Below are 24,204 nucleotides of genomic sequence, written 5' to 3' on the forward strand. Positions count from 1 at the left end.
TAGTTTTTGTCACAGCTTAAAGTTGAGTTCACACTTGAAAAGACAGAGACAAATGTTTGGTCACATGTTCAGTCAACCCTGTGCATGTGAACAGAAGCTTGGGACAGATGGAATGCTATAGAAACCCCACAGACAGAAACTTCTTCAACAACAACATTCAAGACCTATAGATTTCCAAAGAATGCAGCACCAGAATAACTGCTGAAGCAGTTACAGTGTTATGATCAGAGGTGTAGTTATGTAGATCTTTCATCTTCTGTTACAGGCCTGTTTACCAGTTAGTACAAAAATGTTGTATCTTATCTTGGTTTTCATCATATCAGGCACAAACAAAATCCCCGGTTTTATGTCACAACATCCCAGTTTTTATTATAATCCTCCAGGTGCTCATAAACAACTTTATCAAGATTAAGATAAGAGCTTATCCAGCTTTTTGAATCCAAAATAAGATTTTTAATTTCTCACATGTAACCAAGATACTTGTATCCACAGTATTGGGAAGGTTACTTTTCAAATGTATTCCACTACAGATTACAGAATACATGCTCCAAAATGTATTTTGTAACGTATTCCGTTACGTTACAAAATACAGAGTAACGTATTCTGAATACTTTGGATTACTTAATATATTATCATGCTTTTTATAACTACATGAATGTACGATTGCTGTGTGATTTAATACTATTATTGAAGGTTACTTGCCATACCAACTAAATCTTAATATAAATGAGTAACAGTAGGTGGACATTGGGTAAGGCTGCACTTTTTGCAGCGATCTCGTATAGAAAACTATTCCGCGCGTATATAAAAACAGGTCCGCTACATTCGGCTACATTCTTTAGGGATATGCCTGTAACACTCTGCCTTCATATTAAATAATTTTTTGAATAATACATTTTAAAAATATTTCTTCACGTCATTATGAGTAGAGGTGACATGGGCCGCGAGATTGAGACACAGGCCCTAGAGCCTCTTAATGTGATTTGTTTGGGTTTCCACTGGGGTGACATGACCAACAATAGCGAAGGCATATATGAAAAAGGAAAAGACCGCCGTGTATTTATTTCAACAAGGAACTGTATTCTGAATACCACCCGTTTAAACGGTAACTTTAACGGAATACAGTTACTCATATTTTGTATTTTAAATACGTAACACCGGTACACGTATTCCGGTACTCCATAACACTGTGTATGCATGTATGCGTTAAGTGCCTAACGTTGCTCAGCCGTTTCAGAGTATTATTGTTTTATTTTGAAAGAGACAACCGGAAGTCTATGACGAAAATCCTGGCAAGATGGCGATGCCCACGAGGAGGACTTTGGGGGCTCTTCATAGAGCGATTTGTAGCAGTTTAAAGGTACTGTAACGTTTACGAGCACAGTGTTGTAGAAAGGCATACAGTCGAAATGTAGAAGAAGCAATTCGTTTGATTTGCTTCATATGAGTACTGCCTATAATCCTGCACTGGCTAGCCTTGCTAATGTTAGCTAACAGACAGAGTATGAGCATCCACATAGACACAGGGACTATTTACCTTTAAGTGATATATATATATATATATATATATATATATAGAGAGAGAGAATATAGATGTGTGTGTGTGTGTGTGTGTGTGTGTATGTATGTATGTGTATATGTGTGTGTATATATATATATATATATATATATATATATATATATATATATATATATATATATATATATAGAGAGAGAGAGAGAGAGAGAATATAGATGTGTGTGTGTGTGTGTATGTATGTATGTGTATATGTGTGTATATATATATATATATATATATATATATATATATATATATATATATATATATATATATATATATATATATATATATATATATATATATATATAGAGAGAGAGAGAGAGAGAGAGAGAGAGAATATAGATGTGTGTGTGTGTGTGTGTGTGTGTATGTATGTATGTGTATATGTGTGTATATATATATATATATATATATATATATATATATATATATATATATATATATATATATATGAGAGAGAGAGAGAGAATATAGATGTGTGTGTGTGTGTATATATATATATATATATATATATATATATATATATATATATATATATATATATATATAACTGCTTGCTTGCTCAGAGGTGCTCTTTTTTTTAACTAAAGAGAGACTTTGTGTTCATCTTGCTGGATGAAACAATACTACGTAGCTTGAGGTTTTCACTGTGTTAAGTATTTGACAAGATTAAGATATACAGATCACAACTTCACAACAGTTGAGTTCAATATAAACTAAAACGCATGGTATTCCAGGCATGTACACCTGTGAGGGAGGCAAAATATTAGAAATACCTGTCAGGGTAAGGGGCACAGCCCTCTCGGTATTAAAGATAAAGGTGTCTTTTTGACAGTGCAGACAAAAGCTGAAAGTGTTTAGGTTTTGTAAAAGTAGAATTCAGGGCCAGTGAGTTTAGAGGATAACTGTGGTGGTTAAACACATATTTGTCTCCATCCTCTTAGAATGCTGAGACGTCTCTGGATGTGCAACATCCCATTCCACTTTACCTGCCGGTCCGAACCAAAAAGCGGTACTTTATCCCTCCAGCAGTGGGATTGAAGGGGAAGAGGCAGGAAAACACAGAGGCCAAAGCCCGGGCAGCAGGCATCGTCTTCAGGCAGCAGTACTTTGAGAGGCCAATCAATATCGCCTGCACTGGTAAAATGGCCCTTAAAATCAGTGATATGCATATAAGATGTTATTTCTGAAGCTAGAGCACGTTGTGGTCATTAAGTTTTTCATATCTACCAGTACGGTAGTGAATAATGCTGGATATTAGCACTCCTCTCCTAGGAACCATCTATTGTCAAAAGTAAGCAACAGTGTTGTTTTCATGCATATAAATAACCTACTGTGAACATCACCTCAGAAATTTTTAAAACTATTGAAAAGACTGAGTATCTTCAAAGAAGATAGAAGTTACACAAATGTAAACCAGAATTGAACCACTTAGAACAAATAAAACATCCATGGTAGCATTTAGGATAATAAATGCTATAGCATGCTGCAAAAAGCACCAAATGCAAAGATAATTATATTAGAAAAGCCATAATGAAGTAAAACTAAAAGGATTCAGTTGAGAGATATGCTTACGTTCTTCCTTACTTATCACTTATGGGCTAAAACTACTCAAATCAAAAATATATGAATGAATAAAAAAAAACAAAAAAACAACAACCCTAGAATTAATAACAATTCAATTTCAATTCAGTTCACTTCAATTTATATGGTAAATGGCCTGTATTTATATAGTGCTTTACTAGTCCCTAAGGACCCCAAAGCGCTTTACATATCCAGTCATCCACCCATACACTCACACATTCACACACTGGTGATGGCAGCTACATTGTAGCCACAGCCACCCTGGGGCGCACTGACAGCACCAAATATATAGCACCAAATCATAATAACAGTGACTTTATATTGTAAGATTAAACCCATACAATAATACAGAGAAAACGTCAACAATGAGATGACCTCCTTGGTGACAGTGGTAAAGAAAAACTCCCCTTTAACAGGAAGAAACCTCCAATTAGGCTCAGGGAGAGACAGCTACCTGAAAATAATAATTGTAAAAGAAAAAAGTAAATAATTTTTGATAAAAGTGAATGAAGACATCTAAGTGGCAGAAACTATTGTAACATAAAAACAGGCATTAAAACCATTTGATGGAAAGTTAAACACCTCTGGGATTAAAGCAAAGGGAAACGATACAGAGATAAGTTGGAGGACATCAACTCTATTTATTGTTGCGTTTTATAGAGTTTATTATAACACTTTGTGTAAACATGCACTGAAAAATTGTGCAGCATAACAGTAAAGTGCGGAAAAACCTTTTTCTTAATTCAAGGGCATTATGTTTAAATAGTTTTAGCTTTGGGAGCAAGTTTTCATTAGCTGGCTGTTGAATGTAATCTGTAGATACAACATGAAATTAGGATCAGTAACAGATGTTGTTGAAAAGGAATCTGGCGTGCTGAGCTAACAGTTCACACGACCATTCTATATTTCATTTCCTCCCTGCTTCAGACACAGGAGTTCATGTTATAGAACTGTTTTTAGATAAGTATTCAATATTTTATCTTTACATTTCTTTTACTAATTAGGTGTTACAGCATAATCATCGTCTTTACATACAACAATTGCTTGTATAGAGAGCATATAACTAGACGTGGTAAAGGTTAATTTTCTGCCATATTTCAGTTGATAAAAGTTCTGGGTAAAAATGTGAAGATGGTCCTGATTGTTTCATTTGCCCATAGCTAAGAAAAAACAGAGATTACAAGTTAATTAAATCCCAAGACGATTTTTAAAGATAAATGTATTTTATTAGAAATGCGAGAATCTCAGCGTTTCAACTGCCAAACAGCTTAAACAGCAAATGATTAAAGAGCAGGGAAACTGATTTCACAAAAAGATGTAAACACAAAGCGCAGCTCGACGACACAGACGTGTACGTGTCGTCGGGGCTGAAAGCCAACAGCTCATAGATTCTGAAGCTGCAGGTTTTATCGCTCTCCGACCAAAATTCACTGAACCAGCAGCAAAAGAAGATCAAAACTATGCTTCACGTTGAAAAACGTTGCCATGAATTTTCTCGTACTTTTGCTGTTTTGCTTCCCCAAAATAAAATCACACTCCCTGCACAGGTCTATCTCAGCGTACTTAAAGACCAGTTTCCCATCAAAAATCTCTGTTTTCTGCATTTTTTGGTTGCTTATTATGCACCAGTCTACCGCTGTATAAGGTGCTGTCTGACATTTTTTTGTTTGTTTTTTAAATCCAAAATGACATCCGGCCTCATTTCTGTTGTTCAATACCGAAAGAAATTTCAACTTTTTAAAATTGTGTCTCTGACAAAACCTCTGTAACTGTGTTCTGTTTCACTTCAGCAGCATCAGGCAATGTTCATATGATGATTCATGGTTTTCTCACGTTTTTGATCTACTGCAGAATATTTTAAGGCGGTTATCTTCTATAAAAAGCCAGGCCTGGAAAATCCCCTTCATGTCTGTCTGTGGTTATTTAACAAAAATTTGAAAAATGTATGTTTATATTTTTATTATTTAATACTAAATGTATTTTATATCCAGGAATGGGTGATATTAAGTGTCCTGAATAAGATGTCAGTGCTACACAGACGCTAAACAGAGGGTTTTAGTGCTCTAAGTAGGGTTATATATTGTTCTTGCTAAATCAGTCAGCAGGAATGATTTATTTTGAAACATTTCCCTGCTCGGAGGCTTCACACTGGCTGATCACTCATGTCTGCTCTCTTTACCAGCGGGAATCTTCGACCCCTACATACCCCCGGAGGGTGATGCTCGTCTTTCCACTCTGTCTAAAGAAGGCCTGAAACAACGTACTGAACAGATACGACAAAGTGCCGCCTCACAGCTGGCGTGAGATTCTCTTCTTTGTGTCTTTGTGTTGTCGCTGTGCTGATGCTTTTCTTTTCTGGATATTTTTGAGAACGATTATCTTCTCAATCCAGCTGCTTAATTGAATTCATTGAATATCTTATGGTGAACTAACTGTATTCTTGTTCTTTCAGGATTCGTAAAATCAAAGAGCACGACTCCGTGTTCACAACAAAGGATTTTGCAGAGAAAGCTCAAGAAATCTTTATTGAAGCTCACCACGCCCTGACACAGTAAGAAAATAAACCCCTGTCTCACCTCACGTAGTCAACTGACAAGGAGTGTTTATTACTGTGGCACATTTTTATAGAGGTGCGAGACGCACTCAGGCAGCCTTCAGCTCTGATAATGAAACAACCTGTAGTGATAAACAGGTTATCGTGGTAAGCCAAAGTACATTACAATGAATCATGATAGTTATGATGCACATTTACAGTAATCAAACCTAATCTGTAGACCATCATCAGACACTTCATTAGGTACACCTTTTTAGTACTGGCTTGGACCCCTTTTGCCTTCAGACCTGACTTAAAGTCTTTGGCACAGATTCATTGACCATATCGCCGCACAGTTGCTGCAGATTTGTCGATTGCACATCTATGATATGCATCTCCCGTTCCACTACATCCCAAAGGAGCTCCATTAGATTGAGAGCTATGTGAGTGCAGTGAACTCAGTTATGTTAAAGTAACAAGCTTGAGATAGTCAGAGTTTCGTGACATGCGTTACCCTGCTGGAAGCAGCCATCAGGAAATGAATACCCTGTGCTCATAAATCATGGATGGTTGTGGTTAGCGAAGATACTCGGGTAGTTTAAACGTTGAGCAGTTGATACTAAGGTCCCAAAGAAAATCCCCCCATATGCTGTTACACCAAGAACAACCTGAACAATACATGGATCCATGCTTTCGTGTTGTTTATGCAAATTCTGACTCTACCATCTGGATGCTGCAACAGAATCTGAGACTCGTCAGACCAAGTTTTTCAATTTTGGTGAGCTCATACGAACTGTAGCGTCAGTTTTCCTGTTCTTGGCTGACAGGAGCGGCACCCATCTGTAACCCATCTAATTCGAGGTTCCACATGTGGTGTGTTCAGAGAGGAGTAGTTCTCTAGGCAAAAATGCCTCGTTGCTGGTAGAGGACAGAGGAGAATGGCCGGACTGCTCACTGGATGTTCCCTGTAAACCTTGGAGATGATACTGTGGGGAAAATCCCAGGATATCAGCAGTTTCTGAAATACTCAGAGCAAGCGACCCGTCACCAACAACTATCATTTTTTCAACATTTTTTCTTTTTTTTTTTTTTGAAGTACACATTTGCTCAGTGAGGATGTTTTTTGGGGGGTGATACATTTTACTAGCTGTATATGAGATATATGTACAAAGATACGAGAGGCTGATGCACAGTAAAGCAACGTGTCATGAAAACTCTCTGGCTTCAGTTTTAGAGATGAAGATTAAAATCTTTCGTCTGAATTTCAGGTTCAACAAGGAGAAACTTCACTCCTTGGTGACTGAGAGGTGTTATCCTGTAAGTTTATCCTTTGATGATCCTTGAGATAATTCAGTTCTTTGTTTTATTGTGCTCAACCTTCTGTTCGGCTGCATTGTGTTCAGGAGATGACAAGGGGTAACCGATACAAGACGATCTGCTGGAGGTTTGTGGAGTCCCTGGAGCCACCCAGAGTGGTCCATGCCCGCTGCCCTGACATGGTCTCCAAAGGCAACCTGTATGGGCAGGTGACGGTTCGCATGCACTCCAAGCAGGTACAGTATAGTATGAGTATTTGTGTGTGTTGGTGTTTTCATGTGTGTGAGATTGTCCAGAACAGTTTTGAGCAAGTACATTTTTTAGTGTTTTATTATAAGTTTTATTCCTCACTCACTGAACGTGTCCCTTTGTCAGACGGACACGAATCACTTCTGAGATGCTACTCCCTTGTTTGACATGTTTCTATTTCTAATCTTGTATTTTATTGGACTCTCTTTGAAAAACTGTTCTGCGTATGTTATCACATTGCCTTCTGCTGTTTGGTTCATGACAGTAACATAAAGCATTTTATATTGGCTTGTTGAAAGATGACATACAAACGACCTTTTTTGCCCTGTCAGTACATAAAACGAGCAAAAGCAGGTTTGATTTTATTCCAGAAGCCGTTTGACTTGTGAACACACACATTTTAAGGCTGCATGTCTTTTTTGCAGGTTTCGATGTTGTTGGTCAGTTACTCCTTCTGTAATTCAGCTCTTATTTTTAACTGTCTGGCAGCTTTCAAATGCCCCTTCTGGGACAAATTTAATATTTTCATGTGAGCTAAAGTGAAACCAGTAGCCCTGCAGCCAGTTTTTAGAGTTGCTTTGGAATCTGTGTGTCCCACAACAACTGTGTTTATGGAAGTGATGAAAAATCTAAATCAAACGCAGGGTTAGGTTTGCGTTCATGTTACAATTAGTGTTAAGACGACTAATTGAATTTACCTCTGTCTGTGTCTGTGTGCAGACTCTGGCCATCTATGACCGCTTCGGGAGGTTAATGCTGGGAAGCGAGGAGCAGCCGAAGGATGTATTGGAGTACCTGGTCATAGAAAGGCATCTCATCAACCCCTACGGCCGGTGGCGGTTACATGGAAAAATAGTGCCATCTTGGGCCCCTGCCAAGGATCCAATTATTAAGGTGACCCTCTACTCTAAACATTTATCTTTTAGTAAGAAAAAGGCAGAGGTCCAAGGCTCTCTCCCTGTCAAATGCTAATTAAAATACTGTTATTAACTGGCCTGTTCATACTTCACTTTAATGGGCACATGAACAAGGCAGACAAAATCTGTTAGCTATTGCAAGCTTTGATATTTTTTTCTTTCTTTGCATAAATATAATACATTTCTGTGTCCTTTTTGAATAGACTTCAGCCTTTCTTCTATAAAAAATAAAAATACAAAAAGTTTCACCTTACACTAAATTTTATTCTGGACCTCTATCATGAAACTGTCTCGCTTTTCAGGGTGCTGTATTCTGCAGTTTAAGCTCAGTTTTCATGGACCTGGCAGACTAGAGCCTTGAAAGCACACACTACTATACATTTCATCTATCCAAAATTAGTGTCACACTGTAATATAGAGCACCAATGAAGACCAAGGGAGCACTTCCATTCAATTTTAGCATCTTTCTAGCTTTCACAGCCGACTAAACGTAGCTAATATTACAAATGCTGCCTCTTCAGTGACTGAAAATCCACAACCCTGGACAAAAATGACAATCGGCAGTCATGTTAAACAAGCTGTTTAAATGCATCTTATACGGTATGTGTGGCTTCTTCTGGCCTTACTCAACAAAGAAAACAAGAAGGGCAGTCAACTTTATCTAAAGGATATCCACATTTTTTGACATCTTCAGGGAAAAAAAAAGCTCTAATGTCAGATAGCCGCCTCGTCAAATGTGATCAGAGGAGATGCTATTCTGCTGTTTGAGCTGGATCTGTTCTAAATACTTCGGGAGATGATTTCATTGTGTCACCCCAATTCTACATTCATACAACAAGATGAAATTAGGCAGTCGTAGGCTGCATCATAGCAGGTTGAAATCTGCACTTTTTACACGGCAGACAGTCGTATTTTGTATGTAAAATGTAATTTGTCTGAAAAGATAATGCAAGTAAATACAATTGCAGCTCTACTGAAATATACTGTAGAACAGTGTTTTGAGTCAAAGGTAGTTAATAATTACCACTCCTGTCACCTGGAATTTAAACCTGGTGATCTGCTGCATTAAGGTGAATCTGTTACAAGTTGCTCCCACACGAGCGTGTCAGGGAGATTCAGTAAAGAAAAAGCAAACCAGGAGGTTGTGTTAAGTCTACAGAAACCTTTGCAAAGCAAGAGTGACACAGGAGATGGCTTGCATTAAATGCATCACTGCTGAGAACTGAGAATGTAATCACCTTAAATATGTGAGTCAGTCCCTGCTGTGGCTCAGATATATGTGGCAGATGGAGCTGTAATGTTGCCTGGAAGGTGTTTTTACCATCAGCATCAGAGCTCTGCAAAAAAAAGCGTTAGTCATACTGTCAAAAAACCCATGATGTGATGTGAAGATGATTTACTAAACTTCTCATTCTAATTCATCTGTCGATAAGAGATTGTGGTGATCAGCTGTGAACAATTAGTGTCTGTCTCTTATTTGGGCTTCAGGGCAAGAAAGCAAAGGAAATCTATGTCAGTATAATAAAAGGAACTATGCCTCAAGTGATGTATCAGAATCTGATCAGTCTTTACTAGAGGTTCATGATAACATTGGAATAAGTTACTGTATATACCTTTTATTCTAATACTAATATTCTAATGAATTCTGATTCTAGTATTTAGTCACTAATTGAGACATTTGTGACAGATAAATTATTTTAGCTTTGATCATACAGGTTAGTATGTGTCTGCCTTCTGTCAGTCACAATCTGTCAGTGAAACGCCTCCTTGCATTTTGTCCATGAACTCAAACCAAAAAAAACCTTTCCCCCCCACTGTGATAGAGAATCTAAAGATTGTTTTCAGGAGAAAACATTACAGGTAAACTAGAGAAGTTTATTTTTCTTTTTATGAAACCTTTCTGCTGTTCTGATCTTAAACGTTGATTGCTGTTGGAACAAAATATGCCAGCACACGTTCTGCAGAAGGCTTTTGGACTTCACCAACATTTAAATAAGATTCCACTTTGTTTTCTTCTTCTAGACGGTCATGATTCCTGGTCCAGAGCTGAAGCCAGGGGAAGAATTTGATGCCCTGAACTATGAAGTTCCTAAACCAGAGGCAGTACAGTGGTATAAATGAGCCACCAGGGGGCGCTGCACCTTTCATCGAACCACAGGCGGACTGTGTTATTCATGGGCCAAATGTTGTTTAAAAGTTGGCTGTGGCTGGTTATAATTTGTCCACTTCGGCAGGAAACCAGGCTTCCCTATGAGGCTCGTTTCTGATTGAAAAGGGGCTTTGGTTGTTGAGGCACTGGAAGCAGCAGGTGAATTTTAGATACTACTGCACAGAAAGCCAATAAAACCTTCTTTTCATGATGGTTTTGTCTCAAACTTATTGTTTTATTAAATTGATTGTGCACATGTAAGAAATAAAATGGTCAGATGTACAGAAATTGAGTAATTTATTTCTGCGATGGATATACTCAGGAAATATGAGATAAAGTGTCTCACCTGGTTTTCTTTTCACAAATTACTGTAAGCACAAATCAAGATGTGTTACAACTATATATATGTGTGTGTCTACAATTTACAGTACACTCATTAAAAAAACAACAACACACAAACATTGCTTACAAAACTAGGTCAGTCCACTGACAAAAAAAAAAAGACTTGGAGCCAACAACTGGAGTTAAGCAATAAAATCACTGTATGACACTGTAGCAGCATAAAGTCTGATGATAACCATCAATGAATTTCAAACAATATTTGCTGGCATGGACATGCAGCTTAATTACATCTTAACTAACAACTGCTGATATTTAAAGTCCAGAATTTACCACATATTACTGTTTTTTTTTAACTTGGAAGCTGACTCTGAAATCTGTGAGCAGTGATTCAGAACTTAAAGTAGCATTCACTAATATCACACACTGAAATTAAAAGCATTGTTTGATGTGAAGAAGTGATTAGCGAATGATGACCATCTGATAATCATAAGATGTTGTCTTTAAAGAAAAAATATTGTCAAGATCTGTTAAACAACCAAGGAACATTTACTACTGTGGTGCAAACCACTTTTGGCTTAAGTCATTTGTGCTTAAAAACGTAATCAGCCTTATCAAATAGCTGCAGTGTTTTCAAAAGGTGATTACACAACAGCTCTGTGGTGATTGCAATGTTTTTCATATGTTTTTCTTTGACTCGGAGTTCAGATTAAGTTCATGCACTGTGTGAAACAAGCTGTTTTATCTTTCTTTCCTATCTTTTTAGACCATCTTCCTTTTGATTAGTTGCTCCTCAACAACAGAAGGTATAAACAGTTGGTGGGTGCCTGAGGTGACCACATTAGGGATATCCCCTCCCAATGATATCAAATAATGAGCACAGTAGATAGAACTGTCTGAAACCAAGCTATTGACTCACAGAATAATTTTCACACACCATTAAAAACTTTGTGTTCAAATATGAGCAGCTACCACTGTGGCAGTGAGCATGACCGAAAATGAAAGCATAGTCGGTCCACTTTAATAGTAATCACTAGTTTTTTGTCAGGAAATGAGTCACCCAAACAAAGAAGTATGCATAGTTTTATCAATACTTTTGAAATGTAACTGTGTCCATTGTATTCCTGCTTGACAGTTTGTATTTTATTTTAGTTTGAACAAATGATTTTTTAAGACATTTTGAGTTGTCTGGTGTATATTTATATGGGGCAGGAGTATTCCAAAGTGTCGTATCTGTAGACACCCTGTGTTGTACTTTTGTTTGAGAGTAGTGCTGACTTAACTTCAGCTTTTGTAATAATTGTAGCTCAGCCATCAATATACTGATCTCATGGCAAAATTGAGTGACGTCACTCAAAGACGCACAAAATCATTTGCATTTAATATGGGGGACAGAAACAAAGACATTGGACTTCAGCTAACTGCTTTACATGCCCTTCTATCATGTAAAAATCTTTTTTGTGTTAAATGTATGGGGTACATAAATCTTCTGTATGTACATTACAAAATGTATTTTCAGTCAGGTCTGCACAACTTGGAGTGTCCAGCCAAGTCTAGCCTTCCAGGATTTTAGACATGTGGGCATGGCCCGACTGTTTGTCAAATTTCATTAATCAAGTCTACTCTTTAATTATTGTTTAATAATCCATCAGAAAGAAATTTTGCCGTTGCCAGCTGCAGGGAAGCTCTTCTATAGCTGAGCCTACAGTAGCTACAAAAGTATAAAGCTATAGGTCAGGTGGGAATACAAGAGCTTCAGCAGCACACTCGGCATCGTCCTCTTCGTCTTCCTCTGGAATATTCTCTGGCTCCCATGTAAAGATATCTGACGCATTGTCAGTGAATGAGCCAGATGTGCTCCTTAACATCTCCCAAGGGCACAGAGCATCTCGCCTGCCCAGGGCTAAGTTTGCCTTAGACTCATCTGTTTGCTCAGGGCTTGTGTCTGCTGGAGTTCCTTCGACACTAAGGCAGCTCTGACTTTCTATGACATCCTTGTCACTGTTGGGAATATCATTTTTGTCTTCACCTGCTCCAGTGATACTTTTCTTTTGGACGGTTTCATCAGTTTCCCACGGACAAACATTTGCCAGAGCACTATCTTGTTTTTGGAGAATTTTTGGTTCTTCTGTTTCCCATGAACTAACATTTTCTTTAGTGCTATCGTTCTTTTTGGCAGCCTTTGGTTCTTCTGTCTCCCATGGACAAACATCTGTCCGAGTGCTATCTTGTTTTTGGAGAATGTTTGGTTCTCCTGTCTCCCATGGACAGACATCTGCCCGAGTGCTATCTTGTTTTTGGAGAATGTTTGGTTCTTCTGTCTCCCATGGACAAACATCTGTCCGAGCACTATCTTGTTTTTGGAGAATTTTTGGTTCTTCTGTTTCCCATGAACTAACATTTTCTTTAGTGCTATCGTTCTTTTTGGCAGCCTTTGGTTCTTCTGTCTCCCATGGACAAACATCTGTCCGAGTGCTATCTTGTTTTTGGAGAATGTTTGGTTCTCCTGTCTCCCATGGACAAACATCTGTCCGAGTGCTATCTTGTTTTTGGAGAATGTTTGGTTCTCCTGTCTCCCATGGACAGACATCTGCCCGAGTGCTATCTTGTTTTTTAAGAACTTTTGGTTGTTCAGTCTCCCACGGACAAACATTTTCTTTAATGCTATCGTTCTTTTTGGCAGCCATAGTGTCTTCAGTCTCCCACGGACAAACATTTGCCAGAGCGCTACCTTGTATTTTCAGAACTTTTGATTCTTCAGTCTCCCATGGACAAACATCTGCTTTTGTGCTGTCTTGCTTTTTCAGAACTTTGGGGGTTTCTGTTTTCAGTGGACAAACATTTTCCTGGGAAATGCCCTTCCTTTGTAGTTTTTCAGATGCGTTTGATACTTCAGTTTTAACTGTCCCTGCTTCACCTGTTTCCCATGGACAAACATTTGCTCGAGCGGTGCTCTCTGATATTTTGGGGATCTCTGGCTTTCCTGATTCTGGTTCCTCTATTTCCCATGGACAAACCTCTGCTGGCTTTTTAAGTTCTTGAGACATTGTTTTGGTCGCTGCAGTTTTTTCAGGTAGTGCTGTTTCCCAGGGGCATACATTAACTCTTGTGCTGTCTTTTCCATCAGTATGTTCTGAAGTAGCTTTCAAAAGTGAGGTATCTATTTCTAAATCTTCTGGATTGTCTTGTTCACTTTCCCAGGGACAAATATGTACCTTTATTGTCATTTGTGGAGTTGATTCTGTAATTGTCTGCTCCGTGTTACTGCCTTCCCATGGGCAAATATTTTCCTTGATTGTCGGGGGATCAGGGAAATCCCATGGAGAACTTGCTGCTGCTTTGTTTATGTGTTTACCCCAGTTTGAGGCAGGTGATATTGCATGGTAATGTTGCTCATTACTTGATGCACCAGGATAGATTGCAGCTTTCATGACCTCTCGCTGAAGGGGCACTGTCAGTGTTCCCCTGTTTTCTAAAGGATTTAAATTTTCGTATACACCTTCAACCTTGTCCTGCATATCCCACGGACAAACATTAGCGTATTCATTAGTTTGTATTACTGAAGGCTGGGGAGACTCTGAAGTCTCCCAGGGACATATGTTTAATATGCCTTTTAAAGGCTGCTGTGCCTGTAAATCTTTAGAAAGGATAGTGTGAGAAACAACTGGAATATCCTGAGATTCCAAAGGACCCACTTCTCCATGACCACTTCCTTGTCTTCTCATGTTCGCTTGCTCTTGAGATTCCCAAGGACATACGTTAGATCGTTCAGATACCTGTGATTCCCAAGGGCAGACATCTGCTTTGATGCTCTGCTGCTTCTTTGGTCCCTCTCCACTAGCGATATCCCATGAACATACATCTGTATGAGGAACATTACGGGTTGGAGTAATTCGATAACTACCTCTTCTGTGAGTTGAAGGGGTTCTGGAGCTGCTTATAGAACTTATACTACTACGTTTACTACTCTGCCTCGACAAAAGCACGTGTTCATATGTCCCATCTTTTTGCATATCTTCTGAATCACATGGATGGATAGAAGATTTTACAATTACAAGCCTTCGTGGGCTTCTGTCAGAGGAATCCCCAGAAGAGAGTCTGACTGCATTCTGCTTAACAAGACATGGTTTTCCATCTGCTGTTGTCATGCTTCTTTTCTGGAGTGACCTCTTTTCAATGCTAGGATGTCTTGATGTTCCTGACCTTGGTGTTGTTGAAGCACTTTCCTGACTTTTTTGCGAAATAGAATCTTCTCTATTTAAGCTTCCATCCTTGCTGGACCTGCTAGCTGCATCAATTGATCCCATCAATGTTTTCACAGTCAGCCACTTAGCGGTTGTAGTGGTGCGGAAAGAGAAAACACGCTGATCCTTCACAATCTTTGGTCTTGGAGAACCAGGTGCACTTGTAGACATGGTAGACTTGGGGGACTCGGTTTCACCTTGTAGGCCTTTGTCCACAGAAGACTTCTTTTCTACAGGTGGCAAATGGTCCCAAGGACAGATAAGTGCAATTGGAGATGGTGGCCTTTTTTCCTCATCATCCCCAGAGTTTGCATATGTGACATGCTTCTGGTTCTTGTCACTTGACTGTTCTGGCTCCACCTCCCAAGGGCAGATTTCAGCCTTGTCAAATGACTCAGATTTGAGAGCACTCCTGGTCTGGTCACTTATAGAAAGGCTTGGCCTCGACCTCACTGTGTTGGCTCTGTTAACCTTGGGTATATTCTCCATAGAATGGCTGGTAGTTGAGGTTAGGCTCCAAGATTTATGAAGTCTGTTGTGATCAGGATGCAAGAGATTGGTATCAATCGTCAGATTCTGGGCACTGGCTGACTTACAGACCCCTGGTGGTATATCCAAGGAGTCTGTCTCAGATCGCTGTGAGGATCTCTTCACAGTATTGGCCCTTAATGTGGAGGTGTGCAAAGACTCTCGTTCCCTGACATAGTGATGATCACTTTGCGACTTACGCATGGATGGTGATGGTGATAGAGATGCTGACTTCATTGAACTTCTGTAACTGATACTGACCGTCTCTGTAGACCTTCTAAAAGAGTCAGAATGATTCCCACTTCTACTGCGGAAGGATCCATCTTTCTCCTCACGGCTGCACTGGCGGCTCATCGTTTCTGGGATTTCAGCTATGCGTTTTATAAGGGATCTCCCCAGTGCACATCGAGAGCTTCGTTTTTTAGGTAGATGAGGGTTGTTTGCAGCCATCTTCTTCGTCTTGTGGACTTCTAACTGGGCATATAATTTCTTCAGTTCATCCTGATGCATATGAAGAAAAGAGGGAATTGATGAGATAGAGGTTGAAATGATTGAGAAGAGGAAAAGACAAGGAGAGTCAGGATAGGTAAAGAGTTTTCAAGTATGAAGAACACAGTTCAGGTTAAAGCAAAGGATTGAAGGGTGGAGAAAGTTCATAGAAATTTGTTCAGTCTACAGTTAACTGTATTTACTGTTACTTTATGATTTCATTTATAACATATTTACCATTTGTTTATTGAATCTACATATAAACATAATTAAAATTAAGGGATAATTATTTTTTCTTTTTTAAATGTAGCCTTTGGAATTTCTTCCATATTATGTGCATTATGCCCTACTGCAAAGTGATAACATCGTTCTGTGGGGACAACAGTGTTTACCCGAAAGTCATCAGGGTCCACACTGTGCTCACTCCATGCAGAGTGAAAACTGCTGTTGAGGTAGGAGCCAGAGCGCCGCAGGTCAACTTCATCTTCATACACCTCTGCTGCAATCTCCTCTCTCCCAGGTTTGGATACATAAAGGAACTGTGGAACACATAGGAGAGAAGCACATGTAAGATAACTGGTTTTGACTCAACACAGTCCATAAGTAATAATTACACATACAGAAAGAAGTCTTGAACATTGTTTAACTAGAAGGACTGATTGGAAGGCTTTCCACTTCAGTTGAATTCTACTTCATTTATATAGCACCATATCATAACAACAGTCACCTCTATGTGTTTTATATTGTAAGGTAAAGAAGCTACAATAATAAAGAGGAAACCCCAACAATCAGACGAACTCCTATGAGTAAGCACTTGGCAACAGCGGTGAGTTCCACCAACATTTTATGATATCTAAGTAAATGTAGCATGTTAGCTTAATACATATTAGCATTCAGCATACATTAGCATACTGGCTGGCTTTCAAGCAGAACTAGACCATGCTGAGTTAGCGGTTATCGTTAGCATTATATAACGAGGTCTTATATTTAACATAAAGTCGAGTTACATGCTTAAAGTAGTTAAAGATAAAGCTAACAAGTTTGAGAATACTGTGAGATATCATTTAGATTTTTACAGCATGTCATCCAATCAGAAAATAAGTGGTTTGAGTCCCAGCTACTCTGAATGTTGAAATATCCATGGTCAAGATACAGAACACAGGGTTATCCCTGATGCATCCATGTGAGTGTGTATGTGACTGTTAGACAATATATTAATGTGTGTGAATGAGGCTTGTAGTAAATTTTTTTTTTTTGCCAAGGGCAGTAGAAAAGCGCTAATCCATTTTCCATGACTTTTTTTCTATTCTTACTAGTGCTGTCAGCGTAAATCTCGTTAAAATGACGTTAATGCGGCAAATCTCCGTTAGCGAGTTAACGCGGATCACCCCGTGCACGGGGCTGCATGGCGCTAACGTGTTAACCAGCTAACCGCGCTAACGCATTGACACAGTGCAGCCCCACGCACAGGGCGGTCTGCGTTAACGAGGTTATGGTGTAACGTCATTTCAATGAGATTAACGCTGACTGCACTAATTCTTACTGTATAATTAGTCTACTCTGGCACTATGGACATAAAAATGTGGAATACCTTGGGAACAAAGAGCAGGGCGAGTGTCACAGTGATGGTGACATGGGTGTGTGTGAAGGAGAGCAGAAGCATCCAATCAGGATGAAGAGATGGAAAGGTAAATCTGTGGGAAGCAGAAAATATAGAATCATCCCACGTCAACGTGTGTTGGCTTTCTATTTCGTATGGTACACAGACATATTGTTAAGCATGTGATGGGCTTTACTGCCTTTCTTTTCAGACACATTGACCTTAGTGGTCTTGGTTACTGTTTACCGGAACAGGTGGAACAGAGAGGAGAGAAGCAGCTCATTGTGGATGGCGATGCCCATGTAACGAGGTTCATGGAAAGCTGAGGGTACTGGCCTTACAGCAGTCCACAGTGAACTCCCCCAGCACAGGAACAGAAGCTCAGCTGTAGCAGAAGACTTTATAATCACTTGGATGTTCAAGAATACACAGTACAAATGTTGAAACTAGTTTTACTTCACCCTAACAGTAGTTTTGTGGTGCTTTATGTTGTGCGCTAAAGCTCTTAATACTGGTGACAACTTAAATACCTTTCTTGAATGCAATTCAAAGAAGTCTCATTTAAGCTTATTCAACAGTGAAATTATTTTTTAAGATATATTCTGGTTTCTTATAATTTAATGGCCAGCTATTTACTGATGTATACTTTTTTATTTTTACCTAGAACTTAAGTTGTCAAGATAATCCCAGTGAATTGCTGACAAAGTGATCCTGTGTGCCCCACTGGATTTTATTGTACCAACGCTGCCTTCTACTTTGTTGTCTAATTTATTGCTTTAAGGAATAAGTGTAAAAATGGACTTGTAATGAACTATAATAATAAAGTTGTAAACTTGCCCATAGGTGTGAATGTGAGTTCGAATGCTTGTCTGTCACTATGTGTTGGCCCTGTGATAGACTGGTGACCTGTCCAGGGTGTACCCCGCCTCTCGCCCAATGACAGCTGGGTTAGGCTCTAGCCTGATTATGATGATGACACATCTAAAGTAGTATTTACTGAATTCTTAGACCTAAAATGAATCAGATTATCTTTATTATGTCCTTATGCATAAAGACTTAGAGGTGAAAGAGGTTTTACTTTCTTTTTATCATAACTGTAAATAGATATAGACATAGGTACACTTTGAGATTTAATAGAATCACTGTAACAGCTACTGTATGTTTAATGATGCTGTTGATACTCTTAACAGGTTCTTTACATGTAGTTTACTTACCTACAGCCATCATGTAGTCCCAGCGGTCAAGGTAACACATGTTGAAGCCCTGTCCATCAGGTGTGTTGGTTGTGATGAAGACTGGAATGTTTCTGTCACGATTCTGCATAACACCCACCGTCCATGCACACAGGAACCAGCTGACTGTCATCAGCATCACTCCCAGAATTCTCAGTAAATGGAGGCTGGACATGTAGGGCATTCTCTGGGCTGTGCGTGACAGGAACACCTTCAGTACTCTGGTCCAAAACAAGAGCAGTATTGGCCCTTAATGTGGAGTATTTGGGTACTAAAGACAAACTGGTGCAACTTGTAGTAAACAGTAAAGTCAGTGACTGAGTGTTGAATTTGATGTCACTTCAATATGAAGTTTCTTGAGAGATGTCTTTGCCTGGAGAGACTTTTGATATCAGTGGAATTAGGCTCAAAGTAAGTAATGTAAGTTAGACAAAAATCCACAGAATAATTTTTGCTCTCCACGATAATTGCAGATTTATACAAGCTGGGGAGATCTCTGGGAGCTATTTCTAAACAACTGCAGATTTCAAGATCATCAGTTCAAACAACTGTAGATAAGTACAAGTCATCCAGATGTGTTACCACTTTGCAAAGGTCTGGCAGAAGACCCGAAGGGTGACAGAAGAGATTGGTTAGGAAGTTTAGAAACAACCCAGGAATCACCGATTATCACAAATTATTCAATGTTATCTTAAATAAACAGGCAGATGGTGAAAACTTGGACATAATTGGGTGTTCCAATTGGTTTTGGAATGGATTAAGAAAGTAAGCTAACACATGAACTTCCCAAAGCTCTTTAAGCATCAACCCTATTGAAAATTTAGGGACTATGCTTAAAACCGAGGTTTGTGACAGAACACCAACCAATTTAAATTAACTCTATCAATTTTGCCAAGAAGGGTGTTCAAATCTCCAGCCAAAGTTATTCCAGAAACTTGTTGATGGCTATCAAAAGATCCAGGATCACGGTGCAACTTGAAACCTGCCAAGTGACGTTTAACCAAATATTAGTGTGAGTGTATGTATACATTTAGCTTATACGTAGACCTTTGTGGATTTGAGAAAATCCCCAATAAATCACTCAATGTTTATTTGAAAGGACAGAAATCAGAAACAAAGTCTTCCCATTTATGGTACACTCTGGGTGTACAAGTTAGCAAACTTTAGCTGATAAATATACGCATATAAATTCAAGAGGAACATGCTCTTTTCCCCCCATAAAATTACACAGTCTTAAAGGCAAGTGGTTTAACTTAGTTTTGAAATGAATCATTTTATAGTCTCTTTATAATATAGTTTTGTTTGCTAAAAAGCAAAACAAAACAGACATCTATTGTCCTCCCAGTACTCCAAAAACTCAATTAACTTATCAATTTTAAATAATAAATAAAAATACTATGTTATGTGGAAACCATCGTATACAAGTTGCTCTTTGACCACAAATAGTGTCTGTATCAAAACATATTAAATATATGACAAATATGATCAATTTCATATTATTTGATATGAGATTTATATTTGTAGATACTCACTGAACCCAAATGTTATTTAATTATAACTGAATGCAGTTGTGGATTTATAAATAGGCCTAATTTCCTTCCAGCTCACTCAGAAAAAGATCATACAAAATATCTTCCAGTAAAATAAACTAAATATTTTACAGTAAAGTTCATGTATTTTTCAAGAAATTGAGCATTTATTCAAAGCCATTAACCACTGTGCTTTGATGTTTAAGGAGAAGGTATTAAACAGAAGCACTTAATTTTAACTACATTAAATGTTAGTATCGACTACTCTCAGTGCTAACCTACCTGTACATCTTAAGTGTGACTGTGCCGTAGACAATGGAGAAACCAAGCATTCGCACCCAGCGGAGCAGGATGCACCTGAAGGTGCTTGGCCTGAAGTACATGATAAAGACCTGCAGAGACAAAGAAAGAAATGCTTAGTAAAAAAAAAACTACAGCTATACACAACCAACCAACAGTTTCTATTGGTGTATAGATAGTTGGCGCAACCAGTTATTAGGTTTAGGGGGCGATCACTTCTTCACCATGTAGGTTTTGGATTTCTTTCCCCTTAAAAATAAACGCCTTCATTTAGAAACTGCATTTTGTGTTTACTTGTCTTATTTTTGTCTAATATGCAATTTTGTTTGATAATCTAACAGATTTAAGTGTGACAAACTTATCAAAAAATAGAAGGAGGTAAACACACCACTGTATGTACATTACCAGTCAAAAGTTTGGACACACCTTCTCATTTAATGTTTTTTCTTTATTTTTTTAATACTTTCCACATTGACAAACTGAAGACATTGGACATATGAAGCAAGATATATGGAATTATGTAGCAAAGAAAAAATTGATAAATAACTCTAAATATCTCTTATATTTAAGATTCGTGAAAGTAGCCACCCTTTGCTTTGCTGACAGCGCTGCAAATCCTTGGCCTTCTCTCAGTGAGCTTCATGATGTCGTCACCTGAACAGGTTTTCACTTCACAGGTGTGCCTTGTCAGGGTTCATTTGTGAAATTTCATGCCTTCTTAAAGGAGTTGGGACCATCAGTTGTGTTGTGCAAAAGTCAGGTTGGTACACAGCTGACAGCCCTATTTGACAACTGTTAGAATTCATATTATGGAAAGAACCAGTCAGCTAATTAAAGCGAAACAACAGTCCACGATTACTTTAAGAACTGAAGGTCAGTCAGTCCACAAAATTGCTAAAACTTTGAGTTCCCCAAACATGCTTCCAGACTGTGTAAGGGCCATTTGACCAACACGGAGAGTGATGGAGTGCTGCCCCAGATGGCCTGGCCTCCACAGTCACCTGACCTAAACCCATTCGAGATAGTTTGGGATGAGATGGACTTCAGAGTGAAAGCAAAAGGGCTAGCAAGTGCTCAGCATCTCTGGGAACTCCTTCAAGACTGTTGGGAAACCATTTCAGGTGCCGACCTCATGAAGCTCATTGATGGAAGGCCAAGAGTGTGCAAAGCAGTAATCAAAGCAAAGGGTGGCTATTTTGATCTAATCAAATTTCAAACACGTTTTGAGTTGTTTCAAACTTCACACTGTTTATTACATAATTCCATATGTGTTCATTCATAGTTTTGAAGTCTTCTATGATGTAAATAATCATGAAAATAAAGAAAAACCCTTCAATGACAATGTGTGTCCAAAGGTTTGACTGGTAGTGTATACATACACACACCACATCTGTTTTTACTGATGCCTCTGCTGTCCGTATAAGCGCACATCACGCCTGACTGTAATCACTTTGCTGTGATGGTAGCATGAGCAAAACAGTGTCAGCCACTCAGGATAAGAGCATAATCTATATCTTGTGATAATGTAAATGCAAACATACATCACTGTGTTCAAACTGCTTATACAGAATAAACTGTTTAGAGTGACAACTTATAGAACAAAAGTCATGGCAGGAAGGCCCGTTTAATCAGTATAAATGGCCAGCACACAAACACAGATTGGGGTCTCTGTTATAGATGGAGCTGCACAGCAGAAAGAAATAATGTGATTGGTCAACCCAAAGATATAGTGCAGTGAGTAAGCTGAGCAAAATAAAACAATCAATGACAGAATAAATGAATCAATGCAATAATCCAGTAACTCCAGTGATTATTTATTGGGAACCTGTGTTCGCCAGTGCAGATTTGCATCATGGGGCTCTAAACCAAGCTCTCTTCTGATCTGACATTGTCTTTATTAACTATATACTCAAAAACCGACTTTAAAGCTGAGGCTAAAAATGAGAACACAGATATCCTGATGACTTCTAGATGCCAGTGATATCCAATAATAAAGCTCAAATCCTCCTCAATAAAACCAGTTCAGTTCATTAATATAAAAATAAAGCTGCTGTTCTTATAAAGCTGAACTAATGAGTGCAGAGGGACAACAGTTGTTGTTCTCTAAAAAGTAGTTACTAAGTAGCCAAAAGGTACCTACTACTACAGGTGCTACTACACCGAGACACTCATATTGATCTTTTTTTTGTTGACATTAGAAAATCCTGCTACGTTAACGGGTCATGGTGGATTTCAAAACCAGCTTGAGTATGTTGGTGGGATGGTCAACAACCTTCCTTCATGCAGGGGATTTATTTGTAGATGAAATGGCAACTTTACTTCAGCGACACCCCAGTGAGATGACAGACCGAACTCTGACCTTTCATCTGGGGCTTTCAGAACTACAGTCAGCTATGTGGGCTGCAGGTCACCTTTGAATTAAAAAAAAAAACCCTCACACAACATGATCCCAAATATTTGCTCATTTCCAGTCTTGCTTCCACCTCTTACGTCACCACAGCAGGTTTTAGATCTTTAATTTCATAACTGAAATATATCCTGTATTCATGTTTGTATATTCTTGCCTTCCATGCTTTCATCTGCATCATCATTTTGTATAGTTCTACACAAAATGAACTGACACATGTATCTCTGCATTTACATTTCTTTTTCTTCTTTCAGCTGCTCCCTTTAAGGGTTGCAACTGCAGATCATCTGCCTCTATTACATTAAATCTACATTTACATTTACAAGTACTTATTCACGTAAATTGACATTTATGATATTTGCATTTATTACTGGCATTGTTATTATTATTTAGCTCTTAAATGGATACCAAATATACCTGCAGGATGCTATCTGAATAAAGGTGAGATGACTTGACTATATTTTAGTTTGCCCATCATCGATAGGTTTGAATGACATGTGGGAGGGGCTTCTGTATTTGCAGAGTTCGCCCTTCTTATTGACATCACACAGAGCCAAGAGTCCTGAATCCTGAGCTTTTTGTTTGCATGGATTACTTGTAAGATGACTCTGTTTCATAGAAGCACCTACCACTGTAACAGCATATATAACATAATAGGTCCACTTAACTGTGTGTGCAAAACACTGCAATCCACTACACATCTTACTTTTGGATAGCAGATTCAATAAATCTTAAAAATGAATGCATCCTATATATTATACTGTAAAAAAGATAGCTTTGAAGATCATCACTTAAATATTCTTCAAATGTTAAAGTCAGCATTTTGTTTTGTTTTTTAAGCTGTCCTGCCTACAGCTTTAACAAGCTGCATATGGTCTGCACCCACATTTACTTTGCCAAGAGGAGCTCTATAAACTCTCTATAGGCTCATCTTGATATCCAGTTTCTTTTTATTTTATCCTTTTTATTTTTTTTAAGAGTTTGCATGCTCTTCCTGTGTTTGTGTGGGCTCGCTTCCTCCCACAGTCCAAAGACATGCAGTTAGTGGGGTCAGGATAGCTGGTGAATCTAAATTGCCCATAGGTATGAATGTAAGTGTGAATAGTTGTCTGTCTCTTTGTATTAGCCCTGCGACTTTACAGAATTGCCATGACCCCAGGAAGCAGCCAGCCGAAAGAAGCCGGTCACCCAGTCCAGAGCCAGCACCCGCAACTGCAAGCACCCTG

General features: G+C 38.6%; 2 protein-coding genes across 3 annotated transcripts in view; one reads left to right on the forward strand and one right to left on the reverse strand.

The window, feature by feature from the left end:
• The first annotated feature begins 1,261 nt into the window (after nucleotides 1-1,261).
• On the forward strand, nucleotides 1,262-10,598 carry mrpl45 (mitochondrial ribosomal protein L45). The gene is made up of 8 exons (XM_080881420.1): nucleotides 1,262-1,360; nucleotides 2,506-2,701; nucleotides 5,328-5,445; nucleotides 5,598-5,696; nucleotides 6,947-6,995; nucleotides 7,082-7,231; nucleotides 7,965-8,138; nucleotides 10,184-10,598. The coding sequence occupies exons 1-8, from the start codon at nucleotides 1,298-1,300 to the stop codon at nucleotides 10,280-10,282; spliced, it is 948 nt and encodes a 315-aa protein (XP_080737546.1). The 5' UTR covers nucleotides 1,262-1,297; the 3' UTR covers nucleotides 10,283-10,598.
• Nucleotides 10,599-10,718: 120 nt separating this feature from the next.
• The window catches only part of gpr179 (G protein-coupled receptor 179), a 27,451-nt gene continuing 13,965 nt past the window's right edge, over nucleotides 10,719-24,204 (reverse strand). The window contains exons 6-11 of one of the 2 annotated variants that reach the window (XM_080881412.1): nucleotides 20,554-20,663; nucleotides 18,725-18,963; nucleotides 17,757-17,895; nucleotides 17,502-17,604; nucleotides 16,303-16,449; nucleotides 10,719-15,922 (exon numbers count right to left, since the gene is read on the reverse strand). In XM_080881412.1, the coding sequence (XP_080737538.1) occupies nucleotides 12,377-15,922; nucleotides 16,303-16,449; nucleotides 17,502-17,604; nucleotides 17,757-17,895; nucleotides 18,725-18,963; nucleotides 20,554-20,663 (4,284 nt within the window). In that variant the 3' untranslated portion in view covers nucleotides 10,719-12,376. Of the gene's footprint in view, nucleotides 15,923-16,302; nucleotides 16,450-17,501; nucleotides 17,605-17,725; nucleotides 17,896-18,724; nucleotides 18,964-20,553; nucleotides 20,664-24,204 lie in introns of those variants that run through there. The other variant, XM_080881413.1, reaches the window with a different exon arrangement.

Source organism: Rhamphochromis sp. 'chilingali' (genome assembly GCF_963969265.1).
Source record: "Rhamphochromis sp. 'chilingali' genome assembly, chromosome: 4".
Taxonomy (NCBI): domain Eukaryota; kingdom Metazoa; phylum Chordata; class Actinopteri; order Cichliformes; family Cichlidae; genus Rhamphochromis; species Rhamphochromis sp. 'chilingali'.